This window comes from Haliotis rubra, unplaced genomic scaffold (assembly GCF_003918875.1).
Source record: "Haliotis rubra isolate DU_JTF1 unplaced genomic scaffold, ASM391887v1 Scf257, whole genome shotgun sequence".
Taxonomy (NCBI): domain Eukaryota; kingdom Metazoa; phylum Mollusca; class Gastropoda; order Lepetellida; family Haliotidae; genus Haliotis; species Haliotis rubra.
Window position 1 is genome coordinate 773,616 of NW_025766636.1, and position 17,016 is coordinate 790,631.

Sequence of the window (17,016 nt, forward strand, 5' to 3'; positions counted from 1 at the left end):
GAGAGAGAGAGATTATTACACGTGCAAGTGTGTCATACCACGTATACCACACGAGTGTGATATTTTGTATTGCCCGAGCGAGGGCAAGGTGCAATAACATCCCCGACCCTCATCCTCATTAATTATTCCCCGCAACGCGTTTTGCGGGGGGTATTAAAATGGACTCCGTCCGTGCACATTTGTCTTTTCCGGAGCAGAACTCTAAAACCGTTCAATATTTCTTCACCAAACTTGGCACATGGATAGATCTGGTGGTGTACTTGTGCCTTTTGGTAGTTTTGGAATTCTGAATAAAATATTTTTGGCGTTTCCATGGCAACAAGTTTGACTTAGACTGTAATTGGTGGTAGTGCTCTTTTCTGGAGCTGAACTCTAACACCGTTTAATGTTTCTTCACCAAACTTGGCACATACATAGATCTGGTGGTGTACTGGTGCCTTTTGGTAGTTTTGGATTTCTGAATAAAATATTTTTGGCGTTTCCATGGCAACAAGTTTGACATAGACTGAAATTGGTGATAATGCTCCTGACATAAGAATTCATGTCTATATGCACGATATGGCCTAGCATTGCCGTCTATGAAGACTAGCCATGTAGTCAGACGATGGTCATCAAAATGTGGTCAGGCGCGTAGCAAGCCTATTGTTTCGTGTAAGCCCGATAGGTTGCAAAGCTTTTAGTTTAGATAGTATTGAGAACTTGCCCAACCTTTTCAGCAACAATCATGTGTAAACCCGGGATTTTTTTATAATGGCAGCTACGCCCCTGGTGGTACAACAACCCTGTCTAGGGAGACAGTGATCTACAGTTGTCCATTCAGTCAAGTTTACAGTCATGCGAGGGACACACCGACACCATCAGTGATCTTCCGTTACGCATGTGCTGTGGTTTTGAGGCGCCAAACATGCACACGTGGCCATCAGTCATTAACAAAAGAAATCGACTTTCGCCCGACCAGTGAAGCTGAAGGGGTCGTTGTCGGCACGGGTACTACAGATGTACGTTTCTGTATACAGATATGAACCCTAGCCAAAATCAGAATACAGAAACGCACCCTTGGACGACTCCATTCTGCATTGTGGAGTTTTCTTGATCGGAACTGTCATACTGTTGTATTAGTTGCATTTGATTGCGTTATAAAAGAGCACACACAGTAACGAATATTTCACGGTGCACAACGTACATCACTCACAATCAGCTGAACATACATACGCTTTTGGTTTTGGGTTGCAGAATATGGACTCGTCCGTCGTTTAGGGTACCGGGTACGCTTCTGTAGTTTGTCTTTGCTTAGGGTACATGTCTGTATACAGAAACGTATCTGGGGTACATATCTGTACTACCTGTGCCGATATCGACCCCTTCAGCCACACTTGACATGAACTGATGTTCACGTCTTCCGTGCGAGCGTGCGAGTGTGTGTGTGTGTGATGATGAAAACGGCCATTCCGTGTACAATGTCTTGTTCCAACTTCCGGCATGCCAACTGCACATAATTAAGCCTTTATGACATGGTAGATGCCTCATGTCCCGGACGTTTCACGGACTTTGAAACAATATCACGGCAATAATATATCGACAATGTTCAGTTTGGATTGTATCAGAGAAATGTAAGCAACACACTGACACGTTTCATGTTTTCGTGTTTACGTACACATCATGAATAACGCTTTCACAAATTTAGCCTGTTTGCACGAAATTCACGTTGTGAACGGAATAACAATTAGGGATATCCCACTATACCAACGCTTATTGTCTGTTTGCAGTGAAAACGTACCGATGAATGTCAATTTAAACAAAAAAGTAAATCGAATAAGATGAAATTAAGATTGCGAATCCTCATAATTTTACCTTGCCAACTGACCATTTAAATCTCAGAATTTTATTCAACTTGGGATAAATGTTGTTTAACAAACGATCATAGTTTCAAATCGCTATTATTGATTTGTATTACAAGGGTGTATGCACATTAAATGAAACACCGAGGACAAGTAGAGTTGGTCTAAGTTAACGCTCATCACAAACCGCACGTGCATTTGTTTCATCAGTTCCATCTACTGCGCTCACCCCCTTGTAATACAAACCAATAATAGCGATTTGAATCTATGGTCGTTTGTTAAAAACCTTTTGTCCTACAATGAATAAAATTCTGAGATTTAAATGTTCAGTTGGCAAGGCAAATTTATGAGGATTCGCAGTCTTAATTTCACTTTATTTGATTTACTTTTTTGTTTAAAGTGAAATTCATCGGTACGTTTTCACTGCAAACAGACTATAGGATCGTAGCAAATGTACTTTAGGCAGAAAACTAGAACTACATTTAGAAAGTAAAGGAGCCCAGTGTGGTGGTAATTCAGAACTTAAGAATAATCTGGACTTGCCAGACTAATTATCTAAATGTGCGTGCGTGAAACAAAGAAGACTTAATTACTCCGAATTACGCAGTTGGTTTATAACTGGCAATGTTACTGTTTCTTTGGAAGTCATTTTACCATATCTACCTTTGAATACACAATGCCATTTAGAAAGTGGTCGAATGTAACATACGTTATATTTGGGATTACACTTTCTCAGTACAGATTCTAGTACTTTTTGTTGGGTTGAGTCCCATCCGGGATTCGAACCCACACCCTGAGAGTCAGGCACCTACTCGCACCTAATCTTTTTGTGGAAGTCGCGGTGGCTGAGTGCATGGGTTAGGCGGCTGACTTTGTGTGCTGGCCATTAGGCGCCTGACTCTGAGGGTGTGGGTTCGAATCCCGGATGGAACACTCACTCACTCGCTCAGACTCAACAGCATTGTGTTTCTTGTAATGTGACAGTCGAGTAGTCCTAGCTGGCAGATTTATTGCCCCACGATCTCAGTAAGTGTGACAAACATGATGCTGTTACTCTTGACTTGAATTGAATGTTTTGTACTGAAAGTGATAGTAGAACGCAGTTGCAGATGGTAGGTCCTCGCAATTGATTTTAGAATGATGTTGCAAATGGTAGACTGCTGTTGTAGATTGAAAAATGTTGTTCCAGCTTGTAGAATGTTATTGACACTAATATGGACTGAAGCTGAAAAAAACCTTTGCCAAACACCGGGCGATGAGGAAGCTTATAGTGACCAAAGCAACTGCTGGCCACGTCAAACTGCCGGGTTCAGTCCTCCGCACGGGTATAATTACTAAAACCTATTTCCCCGCCGCAATATTACTGGAATAGTGCTAAAAGCGGCGTAAAACCTTAGTCACTCACTCTGTCGAGCCCAAGTTACAGCACCCGAAAAATACCAACAAAAGCAACTTTGACAGCTAGGTCTTTCTGGGAAGTGTATTCATTGGCTATTTCTGTTACACATGTTGCATCCCGTCATTATTTGAGTGGACTAGTATTCGTGTAGTTTTCCGTTTTGTTCAGGGTGACGTCTGTTTGGTGCGGGGAATGATGTTGTAGGCTAACCTCAGTGGGGCAGTCTCTTGGACTGCAATATTGATCACTACATTCATCGTCACTTATACCCCGCCAGTAACGTTGCACAATATTTTTAGTGTATATGCACATATTAACATAAAGTATACGAGATAGAAAGTGTTCACACAAAACGGCGTTTGTTTCCCTATATATACCGTGTGGAACAAATATGGAACCCCACATCATCGCACTGTTATTATCCCAATATTTATTCTCAGATTTTCACTCACAGAACAATACAAGGTTTGCGATGGTACCTGACTGAATCAATGAACATTTGTACTTTCATGTGCTCCATTATTTGGTTCCCTCTGTGTGTCGTTAAAATATATCTATTTCATGGCGATCAGCCTCACTGAAAAAAACTCTCTTCCCTCCGGCATTTAGCTACAAGCTCCACACAGCGCTAATAACTTGCTCTATTTAAGAACGTTGCACTATCGCTGAAGGGAGCTTAATGTGACCTCTGACCTAAACCGGAACCATGCTGTCATTGACGATCAGAGAGGTTTGCAATGTCATTTTTCATAACTTTATCAGATATCTACAGTATTAAACCCAATATTATCCTTTCAATTCGTGCTTTACGATTAGATTTCCCCTCGGAAAGTATTAAAATTTTCATGTCACTTGTCATTTTGAACAAATTGTTCCGAACGTTGGTTCGACTTTTTACTTCCCTGGCTCTGTAAAAATATCCATACGTATAGTTAGCATGCATGGGCCAGTGTAATCATCGTGAGTTTATACAAAATGTAAGGTGGGAGTAACTGGATGTGTTGGTATGAGGTGGGAGTAACTGGATGTGATGGTATGTTAGGTACACATGTTGTGCTATTCAGACAGAGAAGGAAGGCAGGATTGCGAACCGTGTATCACAATAAATCAGTTTACAACCCCTGTAATGTCATCAGACATGTATCAGGGTTGTGTTTCAGTAACTTTCACTTGCAGACATCTTTCATATATATTTAATAACTGTCACCTGGCTGCACAACCCTGAAACGTCAGCAACTCATGGACTAAAAGTACTGAATTATTCAGCCTATTCAGTGAATAGGGATATTAATGTTATCACACCTATCATACTGGTGAACATGTCATATGACATGTGTAGTGTCAGGCTATGCATTATATTGGAGCTCAGGTCCTTACAGACAGCTGCCTGACATCTCTCGTGTCCATTTGTTCCATGCAACAAAAACAACTTGTTAACATTTTCCAGATTCTCACCCATTTGAAAGATGGAAGGATCTCTGCTAAAGAGTTATGTGAAAAATGCCTGGAACGATCACGCCATGCACGGGAGCTCAACTTCCTCATTAAAGAAACCACGGAACTGGCACAGACGTCTGCTGCAGACTCGGACAAAAGATTGAACAAAAGTACAAGCGTAATCAAATGAACTGGATCAAATATAATTTACGCTATACATTCCAGTTGTAGGGTTTGCACAGGCTTTAAAGTTTAGAATTTCGGAGACCTGTAATGAATAATCTTAATATTGCAGGTATATAGTTGTAAATTATGCTCCACCATTTTGCAGAATCTTGTAGTTGAACCAGGGTTTGATCTTGTGCTTATACTTAACATATATTATGATATATTTTATATTCATATACATACTTTCAGACCTGCCCCTTCGTAACTTAGAGGGTGTGCCAATGGTGTTCAAAGACAATTTTTGTACCAAGGATATCCCTACAACATGTGGATCTCGGATGTTGTCCAACTTTTCTCCACCGTACAATGCTACAATGGTGGAGCGAACAGCATCAGCAGGGGCTGTCATCATCGGTAAAGCCAACATGGACGAGTTCGCCATGGGGTAATACAAGTTTTAGCTTCTCTCCAGGGACACTCCACTACCATCATTAGTTCTACAAAATATAGTGCATGTCACTCAAAACATACTTAGCATCCTGACATTAATTTTCTGACCTGTATTCTGACATGACAGCTACAGCAACTTGGACATGACCAGTCAGGTGTTACCACTCTATTTCTATATTCTAATGCAACTTTCTCATTATGTGCTCAGTGTTTGTTTGAACTTGGCAAAATTTCCATCTAGCCAGGGACTCATTATAACCTTGAAACTGAGTTTCAGTCTTCACATGTTTTTAATGTGTTCATTTTAATCAAAATTATCATCTTTCTCCACTTTACTCACTCGTCAACTCTGTCAGGTCAGCAAGTGTGGACAGCGTGGCTGGACCAACCATCAACCCATGGAGGTACAAGTTCAGGAAGAGGCATGGCAAGGAGGGACCTGACAGAAGGAATGACCAATCACAACACTCTGACCATGTGACCAGTTCCTCCTCCCCTGACTGGCACATAGCTGGAGGGAGTTCTGGAGGCAGTGCTGTGTCAGTTGCTGTTGGAGCTTGTTATGCGTACGTCAAATCAAATAAATTTCAGAAATTCTTTTGAAATATTATTGGTGTTCAGAATATCCTTCTCATAAATACATGAGGGACATATTCTTATGAATGAACTGTTTGTTTTTCCATGGCAGGATAAAACACATATGGGTTTGAAAATGGTTGGATATAAATGTTATAAAACATTGTTTGAAGGAATTGCAAACAGGCATTTAAACGTAATATTGGACAGTTGTCTTAGGACCACAGTATATTTGAACAAGTTGCCTCCCTTAGTTGTACTTGATATTATGTCTTGAGGTTGTAATGCAAGACTGGCACTTGATGGTCTCCCATGTGACGTATGGGAGTTGGATTATCTCCCTTTGACCAGTCTACTCAGAATATAATCCTGTCGCCACTGAAGTATGCTAAATGTCTGCATTATGTGTTCTTTCTCTATCTCCTCTCATCCTCCCCATGCTTAAAGTTATGACTGTTGAGTTTAGTTTTACGCTTTTAGCAATATTCCAGCAATATCCTCAGGGGACACAAGTGCCCATGTGGGGAATCCCGGGTCCTCAGCGTGACGAGCCAACGCTTTAACCACTGTAAGGCTACGCCACCGCCCTTAAAGTCAATATGAGATACTACAGGAATACAAAGTATTGATTTGAGAATAGAGTTATGTGATCTGACTTGGATTTTAAAGAAACAGTGTGAGCTGCTGTATTTTGAACTCAGTTTTTAAAGCTGAGCTTTGTTGAAACCTACAAGCAGTTTATCACAGTAATCTAATGCTGAGATGTTTTCCCTATATTGTGTTTTAGTAAATCAGAGTAGAAGATCAAGTTTGTCAAGTGTGTTTACTTTTGACTCTGATAATGTATCATATATTATCCAGCGCCTTTGGTTCCGACACTGGAGGTTCGACACGTAACCCGGCCTCCTACTGTGGTGTGGTGGGACTGAAGCCAACGTATGGTCTGCTGTCTAGACACGGCCTCATCCCCCTGGTCAACTCCATGGATGTCCCGGGCATCATCACCAGGACGGTGGAGGATACAGCCACTGTTTTAAGTACGGGACATATATGTCTGATGTCGTGATATGCTTGTGTCTTCATATTCCTCGTCCCAAGGCAAGAGTATCCACCAGACGATATTAAAGTCTAGTTGCAGTTTACAAGTACTTGTGGACTTTCTTGCATCAGAAAGAAAATATATGTTAAGCTGTTAATTCATGCATTGTTTGTTTCATATCCTGTAACTCCCTACATGCCTGTCTACACTGACTGACAGTGTGTGAATGAATGAGTGAGTGTGCTTATGCTGGTTATGTGTGATTGTAGCTGATATGTCACTGTCAGGTGTATCTGACCTAGGTTGGATTAATCTCAGCTGGAGTGTTGCTGACTGGCATGCAGTAATGTAACTCTGTAACTGTCAATATCTCATGGAAGGGATTGTGTCATTGTACCTTGGAGGAATTAAAGAATAACCAGCCAATAAGCTGTGAATGAATGTGAAATGGAATGTTAAAGATTTTAATCATGTCAATCAATCTGCAACCATGTTTATCCGATTTCTCATTCGTATATCTTTAAATTTTTCTTATTTTTTTACCAGTGTTATAAATGTTTTATTGTCATGTAGGCTGGTAAATAATGGCAAGTATCAAGACCTATTCATCAGTGTTTCCCATTTTGTGTACTGATACAATGTTGGGATAAACATTACATAAACTAATTTAAATACTATGGCCCAAGAAGATATTTTTCTGTATACAGTAAGTACTTTTGAATCCTGTGATTACAACAGTCGCCGTGTTTATCCTTGTTGTAGATGTAGTTGCTGGACATGACTTCCATGACTCCACCACTGTACCTGACCACTTTGACTCGGTCTCTCTGTCCAGTGAGTTCTCAGTCAAGGGCCTACATGTTGGTGTTCCAAAGGTAAGTAAAACGTTTTAACAGAAATCTATGGCCTACCTATTTACTTAGTGTTAATGCATTTTGAAATCTCATAAACCTCTGGGTTTACTAAGCTAGAGTTTTGCATGTCATCTCAGCAGTTGTGTCAAAATAATCTTATCCTAATTGAAGCACTGCATCAAAACCATGGCAACCATTTTGAAAAAGTCATGTTAGTTCATTATAGGTCTTATATGTGTGTAGATGATTCGACTTTTTAGTGTGATGAGTGAGTGAGTGAGGAGTGAGTATGGTTTTACACCACTTTTAGCAATATTCCATCAATATCATGGTGGGGGACACCAGAAATGGGCTTATTGTACCCATGTGGTGAATTGCACTTGGGCCCTTGTGACGAGGGAATGCTTCAACCTCTGTGCTACACCCTCTGTTGGAAGAGAATGCACCTCTCCTTGCAGTGTTGAAACCTCAGCTTTTTCCCCATATGCTTATTAACCCTCACAATCAGTGAAGCTCTGCCTGTTCCATCAGTTTGTTTCTGTGTTTTCTAGGAGTATTTCGCCCCCGGCACTTCACCAGATGTAGTGTTGGCATGGCAACGGGCAGCTGACATGTTTGAGAAGGGGGGTGCCCGAGTGACGGAGGTGTCGCTCCCCCACACACAGTACTCCATCATCTGCTACAACGTCCTCTGCTGCTCTGAGGTGGCCTCCAACATGGCTCGCTACGACGGGATAGAATATGGTAATATCTGTTGCTGGAACTAGTCTGTCCTCTGTTGTGATACCCAAACTCAATCCAGTTGCCATCATTCTGGTATAAATGAGTTTGGTTCAAATGAAATATTACGCTGTTATTTCATAATTGAAACAAGTATCAATATGGCTAGTACTCAATTAGCCTTGTTGTGTTCTGTTTGGAATAGAAGTTTGAACATTTAAAGAAACTTCTCCCCATATCTTATTATTCTGAAAAGCAGCTTTTCCAACTTTCCCTGAGATTAGATTTGATGGAATATACAGAAAGCTCAGTGACAAGAGGGTGCCATGTTGAATGTTGATGCATGTTTGGAAGAGCATTTACATTAGGTGTTGGTTTCAAGCGCATGAGATAGCAGAATATCTGTGTCAAATTTATAAGAGAGATAGAAATCTTGCAACAGTAGTGAATGGGTTCAAGGAATATTTGATAATTTGATCTTCAAGCTTGGAACAAGGCTGAGATGATTAAAGATGACTGCTTGTACTTATTTTTGTGATCACTGCAAAACTTGAACTGTCGTGGATGGGCGTACTGTTAACAACGTAGTTACAATCTCCAAACAAAATGTAGACAAGAATCATAGACATGTCATTTTGTCAAAGACAGGGCGTTGTGTCAAAGCAAATGTGGATTTAGTCCTAGTTTACAACAGGTCATGTAATGCTTACAGCAAAATGTGAAACGTGGAGAGTAGTGCCATAACATTCTTTGAACATTGGCGTTTCTGTATTCTAACCATAGTTCATGCAGTCAGTGGGGCAGTGGGGTACCCTAGTTGTTAAAGCGTCCGCTCATCACTCTGAAGACCCGGGTTCGATTCCCTACATGGGTACAGTGTGTGAAGCCCATTTCTAGAGTCCCCCACCATGATATTGTTAGAATATTGCTAAAAGCAGCATAAAACCACTCACTCACTCATGAAATCAGTGGAATGTTGCTGCAGAAACTCAGATAATGAAATATATAAGCACAGAAACATTCAGAAAGTGAGGTGTTTCCTTAAAGATGAACATATCATTTATCTGTGGCTATGTATTTAACCAATAATTGAATACTGATAATATATTTTAATATAAAACTGTAAAGATGGCTAGTGATTTTGTTACCTATAGTAATGTGATTTTGGTGCAGTATTTTACAAGTGAGTCCAAGAAGGCAGAATGCCCACAAACTTCTTCCTTCAACTGGAATGTATCTTGGTAAAAGTTGATGCACGTCGCTGGTCTTCAGTGAATGAGTGTAAAACTAAACTCACTCACTCACTGAAGACCAACGGCCATCCTGACACCCTTAAGATAAAAGAAATAGTCACAACATCCTTTCACTTTTAAATGTAGACAAATATTCACCTGAGAAATAATTGGCCATCAAGTTCTGAATAGCGACATATGTGAGTTAATATTAAATGTTGCTTAACATTTTTGATGATGTGATTGTAAAGCATCACTGCTTATTCCCGTTTCAATAGTGCAGGATCTTCATTTGTAGTTTGGTATCAAGTGTCACATACTGTCAATATGTCCCAGTTGCTGATAATGGTGGTTTTACTCTGTTTAGATTCTTGAGATACAGTCCTCATTATTCTGGGAATAATTGAGGCTGGGCCACACAAACCAGTGATTGATGTTATGAGTAATGTCCTTTGGTATCAGGGAATTCAGTGAAAAGAACTGAATGTCTGAAACCGCTGACCAAATATTCTGTCTTCCACAAAACAATGTTGCAGGTTTGCGAGCCCCTGTAGATAATTCAACTGAAGAACTGTATGCCCAAAGTCGACGCTGATGGTTTCAACTATGTGGTCAGGTCAAGAATCCTCAATGGAAATTGGTTTCTACTGAAGAGGTAACATGAAATGAGGTGTATGTTTGACTGATGTATGCTTGACTGATGTATGCTTGACTGTGACATATGTTTGACTGATGTATGCTTGACTGATGTATGTTTGACTGGGATGTATGCTTGACTGATGTATCCTTTACTGTGATGTATGTGTGACTGATGTATGCTTGACTGTGGTATATGTTTGACTGGGATGTATGCTTGACTGATGTATGCTTGACTGATGTATCCTTGACTGTGTTGTATGCTTGACTGATGTATCCTTGACTGATGTATCCTTGACTGTGTTGTATGCTTGAATGTGATGTATCCTTGACTGTGATGTTTCCTTGACTGAGTGTGATGTATGCTTGACTGTGATGTATGCTTGACTGATGTATGTTTGACTGTGATGTGTCCTTGACTGTGATGTATGCTTGACTGTGATGTATGCTTGACTGATGTATCCTTGCCAGTGATGTTTGCTTGACTGTGATGTATGCTTGACTGATGTATGTTTGACTGTGATGTGTCCTTGACTGTGATGTATGCTTGACTGTGATGTATGCTTGACTGTGATGTATCCTTGCCAGTGATGTATCCTTGACTGTGATGTATGCTTGACTATGATGTATCCTTGACTGTGTTGTGTCCTTGACTGTGATGTATGCTTGACTGTGATGTATGCTTGACTGTGATGTATGCTTGACTGTGATGTATGCTTGACTGTGATGTATGCTTGACTGTGATGTATGCTTGACTGTGTCCTTGATGATGTATGCTTGACTGTGATGTATGCTTGACTGAGTGATGTTTGCTGTGATGTATGCTTGATGTATGTATGCTTGACTGTGATGTATGCTTGGCTGTGATGTATGCTTGACAGGTTTATGCTTGACTGTGATGTATGCTTGAATGTAATGTATGCTTGACTGATGTATGTTTGACTGATGTATCCTTGACTGTGATGTATGCTTGACTGTGATGTATGCTTGGCTGTGATGTATGCTTGACTGTGATGTTTCCTTGACTGTGATGTATGCTTGACTGATGTAATGTATGCTTGACTGATGTATGTTTGACTGTGATGTATCCTTGACTGTGATGTATGCTTGACTGTGATATGTGCTTGACTGTGATGTTTGCTTGATTGTGATGTATGCTTGACTGTGATGTATGCTTGACTGTGATGTATGCTTGACAGTTGTATGCTTGACTGATGTATGCTTGACTGTGATGTATGCTTGACTGATGTATGCTTGACTGTGATGTATGCTTGACTGTGATGTATGCTTGACTGTGATGTATGCTTGACTGATGTATGCTTGATGTGATGTATGCTTGACTGTGATGTATGCTTGACTGATGTATGCTTGACTGTGATGTATGCTTGCTTGTATGCTTGACTGATGTATGTTTGACTGTGATGTATCCTTGACTGTGATGTATGCTTGACTGTGATATGTGCTTGACTGTGATGTTTGCTTGATTGTGATGTATGCTTGATTGTGATGTATGCTTGACAGTTGTGTGTATGACATGCTATGTTTGACTGATGTATGCTTGACTGATGTGTATGCTTGACTGATGTATGCTTGACTGTGATGCATGCTTGACTGTGATGTATGCTTGACTGTGATGTATGCTTGACTGTGATGTATGCTTGACTGTGATGTATGCTTGACTGTGATGTATGCTTGATGTATGCTTGACTGATGTATGCTTGACTGTGATGTATGCTTGACTGTGATGTATGCTTGACTGTGATGTATGCTTGACTGTGATGTATGCTTGACTGATGTATGCTTGACTGATGTATGCTTGACTGTGATGTATGCTTGACTGATGTATGCTTGACTGTGATGTATGCTTGACTGTGATGTATGCTTGACTGTGATGTATGCTTGGCTGTGATGTATGCTTGACTGTGATGTATGCTTGACTGATGTATGCTTGACTGATGTATGCTTGACTGATGTATGCTTGACTGCGATGTATGCTTGACTGATGATGTGCTTGACTGATGTATGCTTGACTGTGATGTATGCTTGACTGTGATGTATGCTTGACTGATGATGTATGCTTGACTGTGATGTATGCTTGACTGATGTATGTTTGACTGATGTATGCTTGACTGTGTGCTTTGACTGTGATGTATGCTTGACTGTGATGTATGCTTGACTGTGATGTATGCTTGACTGTGATGTATGCTTGACTGTGATGTATGCTTGACTGTGATGCATGCTTGACTGATGTATGTTTGACTGTGATGTATGCTTTATTATTATGAATACTTTACTGATTGCTCTGTTGTGATGTACACTTTACTGAAGTGTGGCTTATGCATGGGTGTGATGTTTTGTGGGTCAGTGAAATGTTTCTGGTACTTGTGGGGAATTGAATCTCTGTCTTCGATGTGACAAGTGAACACTTTAACTACTAGGCTACCCCACCACCCTGTCACCTCAATGGAAAGGGTTTTATTCCCACATGGGTTCAGCATATCAAGCTAATGTTTTTCTGTCTCTTGCTGTGATAAGGCTTGGAGGTTGCTCATAGCAACACTTCCTCACTTTTGGCATACAGTCAAAGGTTTAATTAGAAATTTATTGTCTGGGTTTAAAATCCTCTAAATCATGTTTGGCCTTAGAACTATAGAATATCTTTGTTCTGAGATGGAGAAACAAGCCCAGCGTACAGGAAGCTTCAAGGTGCTACTGTTACAATGCCTGGTTTCAGGAACTACGAGGACTACTTCATTAAGGCTCAGAGGGTGAGGAGGCTCATCAGTGATGACTTCCGGAGGGTGTTCGCCAGTGGCGTGGATGTCCTGTTGACTCCAACAACGCTTGCCGATGCTCCACTATACAGTGACTACATATGTGAGGACAACAGAACTCGCACGGAGCAGCATGACGTGTACACTCAGTCTGCCAACATGGCAGGTAGGTGCTAGTTTTGTTGTACAAATGATCCTTTTCCTTCAATGCAACACAATTGTGGATGTCCGCATGTTGACTTGAAAAATACTGAAAATCTCTTTACTTTCAAAAGGACTTTAAAGACCTACCTGTTTAACATATTTTACAACACACCTAATCTTGCCCCCCCAATTGGAGTGCGACCGTGCAATGGTAAGGAGGCACCTAGGTTCAGGTCCCGAGGTGGGCACATTTGCATAGTATCCTTGGACAAGATACTTTGAACCACATTGTATCAGTTCACCCAGCTGTAAAATGGGTACCCGTGAGGATGTGCTGGCAATGTGAGTGTTTAGTTCATTGCGCCTAACAGGCAGCATGGCTGTATGATCCCTAGGGAGTTGAAAAATTATCGGAAAGTATGATAGTGTCCTATGACCGGGATAGTAATGTACGTAGCGTCGTGAGCAGGCAATGTGGCTGGATATGAGCACCATATAAGCGGACTATTAATATTGATACCATTCCTATTATTATTGTACAGCCAACATGGCAGGTAGATGACAGTGGTAGTATAGTTGTACAGACAATAAGTGAAACAGTGAACAAAACATTCCTGTCCCTAATACGTATCTAAAGCGCCCACCTGTAACTTCAAGGATTGACCCCTCACAAGTTCCATGTTTGTGCCTGGATGATACCAGAGTTGTCTCCCCTTCCAGGTATTCCGGCTGTTAACGTCCCAGCCTGTTTGTCAACACAAGGGCTCCCAATTGGACTTCAGTTCATCGGGAATCATTTTCAGGAACAGAAGCTGTTGTCAGTAGCTCAGTGGTTTGAGCAGCAGGTGAACTTTCCAAGTTTGAATCTTGATCATCTGGACACAGAACCTCCAGTGGTAGCTTTAGCACAAGGCCCGTGATTTACATGTAGTGTGTGTGAATGTGGTATGTGTGTGATGTTCCCAGAGATAAAAATAAACTCTTAGTCAACGGTTCTTCTTCCTTGTGTTTTAATGGATTTATACATTTGTTTTTAGAATAGGAAGCCAGTAAGGTCATTACAGGAAATATCTCAAATCATAGAGCATTTTGTTTTTAAAATGCAGTTAATATTCATTCCCATTCATTTTAATACACTTCTCACGTCCAGCAGCCCATACTCCTCTCCTCTTGATCTACAGGATAAAAGGGAGGCACTGGTGGCTCGATAGTTAAGTCACTTGGGCATGCCAGAAACCAGTGATTGTGGGATCGAATCCAGTTCTCCTCAATTATATTTCAAGCTTGGTCAGCACTATTGTCATGCTCTCGGGTTTCACAAAGTGGTAAAGATCTTAGACCTGCATGAATCAGGTTTTCCTCATACATTAAGGCAAACTCTGGCGATTTGACTGGAAAAATGTTCAAATGCTAAGGTGTTCCCTGACTTGGCAGCTGGAAGGTTGTTGTGTGCAGCTTTAAACAACTAACAAGCCCCTGACCCCGGCAGTAATGCTTGCCCATGCTCTTGATAATTAGTGTGTGGGGCCAGGCGCAAACATTTATAGATCGACAGCATTGGTTTGGTGGCCGGCCTCAAAGGTGCTCAATTCGTTGTGCAGAGTTAACTCCCTTAGTTGTTTAAAATGTGCTATTGAGTCGAATCTCAGGTTATGATACTTGGTCTGTCATCACATACATTGATGGTACGTTTCACCAAAGTCATCAACGTCAAGCCTTGCATAATGTCAGGCTTTACCCCACAGGTAACCGGGTAACCGGTATTAGAATCAGCTTGTACAACGTCTAACGGTCATGATTCTATCGGCCTAAGGGACGCAACTCCGCTCAGTAATAACATGGAACTGTGTAGTACACATTCACACATAAATCAGGACAACAAACGTGTAGTATACAAATGGAATGTTTTATTCCAGATAGTTATGGGATGCGGCAAATGTATACATACAAATAAAACTGAAACACATCACATTACTTATACAAAGGATGCGCAGTTTGCATACTGATGAATGATTGGCTACAGATAGTTTTCTTACATCGAACGACTACCAGATATGGAAATGAGTCATGTTTCTTTCTTTATACCGAAATGAGAGAAGCTGAGAATGTCCGTGGGCTCTAGAAGAGCCAGTAGGACCCGGATGGCAGAGAGGGGAGTGGCAGTGGATGGAACAGCAAGATGGCAGCCGCATTCTTCCACAACAAACCACCTGTAAGCACTCTGAAAAAGAGAACACATAATTAGTGATTTGTTGTAGATTGGGCGAGTTTGCTTCAACACATACATGTTGCAACACATATAAGTAACGCTTCATCTAGTTAGTGGGGCGGTGGGGTAGCCTCGTGGTTAGAGCGTTCGCTCGTCACGGTAACAGGTATTGTCCTGGCTTTGTCGCCAGTGTCATTTCTTTTGTTTCTGTCATGTATTATTTTCTGTTGTGACCATTTTGAATTTGAAGTAAACTTGGTTTGGCTGTAATATTTCTACATTGGTTAGAACTAAAGTTGGAATAGACCAGCAGACACGTGTTGTATGATCGCACTCTGCAGCTGAGGCTTGAATCACTGGTTTGTCTGGTACAGGGTAAGGGGCGGTGGGTTAGCCTACTGGTTAAAGCGTTGGTTCGTCACGCCGAAGATCCGGGATCGATTCCCCGCATGGGTACAATGTGTGAAGCCCATTTCTGGTGTCCCCCACCGTGATTTTGCTGGAATATTGCTAAAAGCAGCGTAAAACTAAACTCACTCACTACTCTTTTGACCCTCCCAGATAAACAATGCTCTCTATGTTTGTTGAGAGATTTTCATCGTCTACTTGCGTGAGTAATCATGTGTCATAATAAACACAGTAGATAAAAATCTGACGAAGATATTGGACATTTAAAGTCATGGATTGTTTCAAGTTGCAACTGTATGTTTCGTGACGCTTTGATAACATCGAATCAAAACACCCGAGTAGCGAAAATGTTATTCAGAGAAAATTTAAAATCTGTTCAGTGTTATCAAACGTAAAGGCACGGTACCCGACTTATTGGTAAAGGTGATGTCTTTCTGAGATTCTCCGACCAGACGTTCAATGAAGAAGTAAATGTAACCTGACTGTCGCTCAGCATTTACGGGGATAAGGCACACGAGCCAGGACACACGCACTCACACATTCACTCACACACACTAACAAATTCTAGCAAGCTCACTTCAAAAGGTTAAAGCAACTTTATGTTTCAAATGTCGGGTTGTAGTTGCTTGTTGCAAACCTTGCTTGTTGGTCTGGACGATGACCTGGCTTGAGTATAGTCACGAGTTTATCAATCAGTGTTTCGTCTAGTCCAGGTTTGATTGTTCACGGTCCGTCGTCATCTAAAACAACAAACAAGTAGCCTCCATGGCGTGGATATAAACATCACTCCTAAAGGGACTAGCATCGGGCAAACTGCTGCTGTAGCAAGTTTGATTCAAACACCGCTACATGTTTCTGTTATGTAAATGCTGCCTTCCACTGTCGGGTACCCAGATTAGGTCCAGTGAGGTCAAATTGAGTTTAACGTCGTGTGCAAGATTGTTACGTCCATACAGCGAATGGCACCCAGTGTTTGTTTTATCCCTGAATACCGCGCGCCAGGCAGGGTAACAAAGAGTACCATTTTTTAACGTCTGTTGGTTGGACGCGGGATCGAACCACTGTTTTTCCGCTCTCCGGGTACACACACTCAACCATCTCAACCGCGGAGACCGTCTTCAGTTCAGGCATA

At 41.2% G+C, this 17,016-nt stretch overlaps 1 protein-coding gene and 1 long non-coding RNA gene across 2 annotated transcripts in view; one reads left to right on the forward strand and one right to left on the reverse strand.

The window, feature by feature from the left end:
- Nucleotides 1–3,862: 3,862 nt before the first annotated feature.
- Nucleotides 3,863–14,262, forward strand: LOC124279827 (glutamyl-tRNA(Gln) amidotransferase subunit A, mitochondrial-like). Its single transcript, XM_046715704.1, is given in 11 exon segments — nucleotides 3,863–3,967; nucleotides 4,685–4,844; nucleotides 5,092–5,287; nucleotides 5,649–5,858; nucleotides 6,730–6,905; nucleotides 7,670–7,782; nucleotides 8,313–8,505; nucleotides 10,250–10,305; nucleotides 10,307–10,368; nucleotides 13,084–13,289; nucleotides 13,988–14,262. Coding segments are annotated over 11 exon segments (1,596 nt in total). The 5' UTR covers nucleotides 3,863–3,943; the 3' UTR covers nucleotides 14,188–14,262.
- Nucleotides 14,263–15,154: 892 nt separating this feature from the next.
- LOC124279802 overlaps nucleotides 15,155–17,016 on the reverse strand; it is a 54,796-nt gene continuing 52,934 nt past the window's right edge. The window contains exon 3 of the long non-coding RNA XR_006899486.1: nucleotides 15,155–15,488. This is a non-coding gene — a long non-coding RNA (uncharacterized LOC124279802). The remainder of the gene's footprint in view (nucleotides 15,489–17,016) is intronic.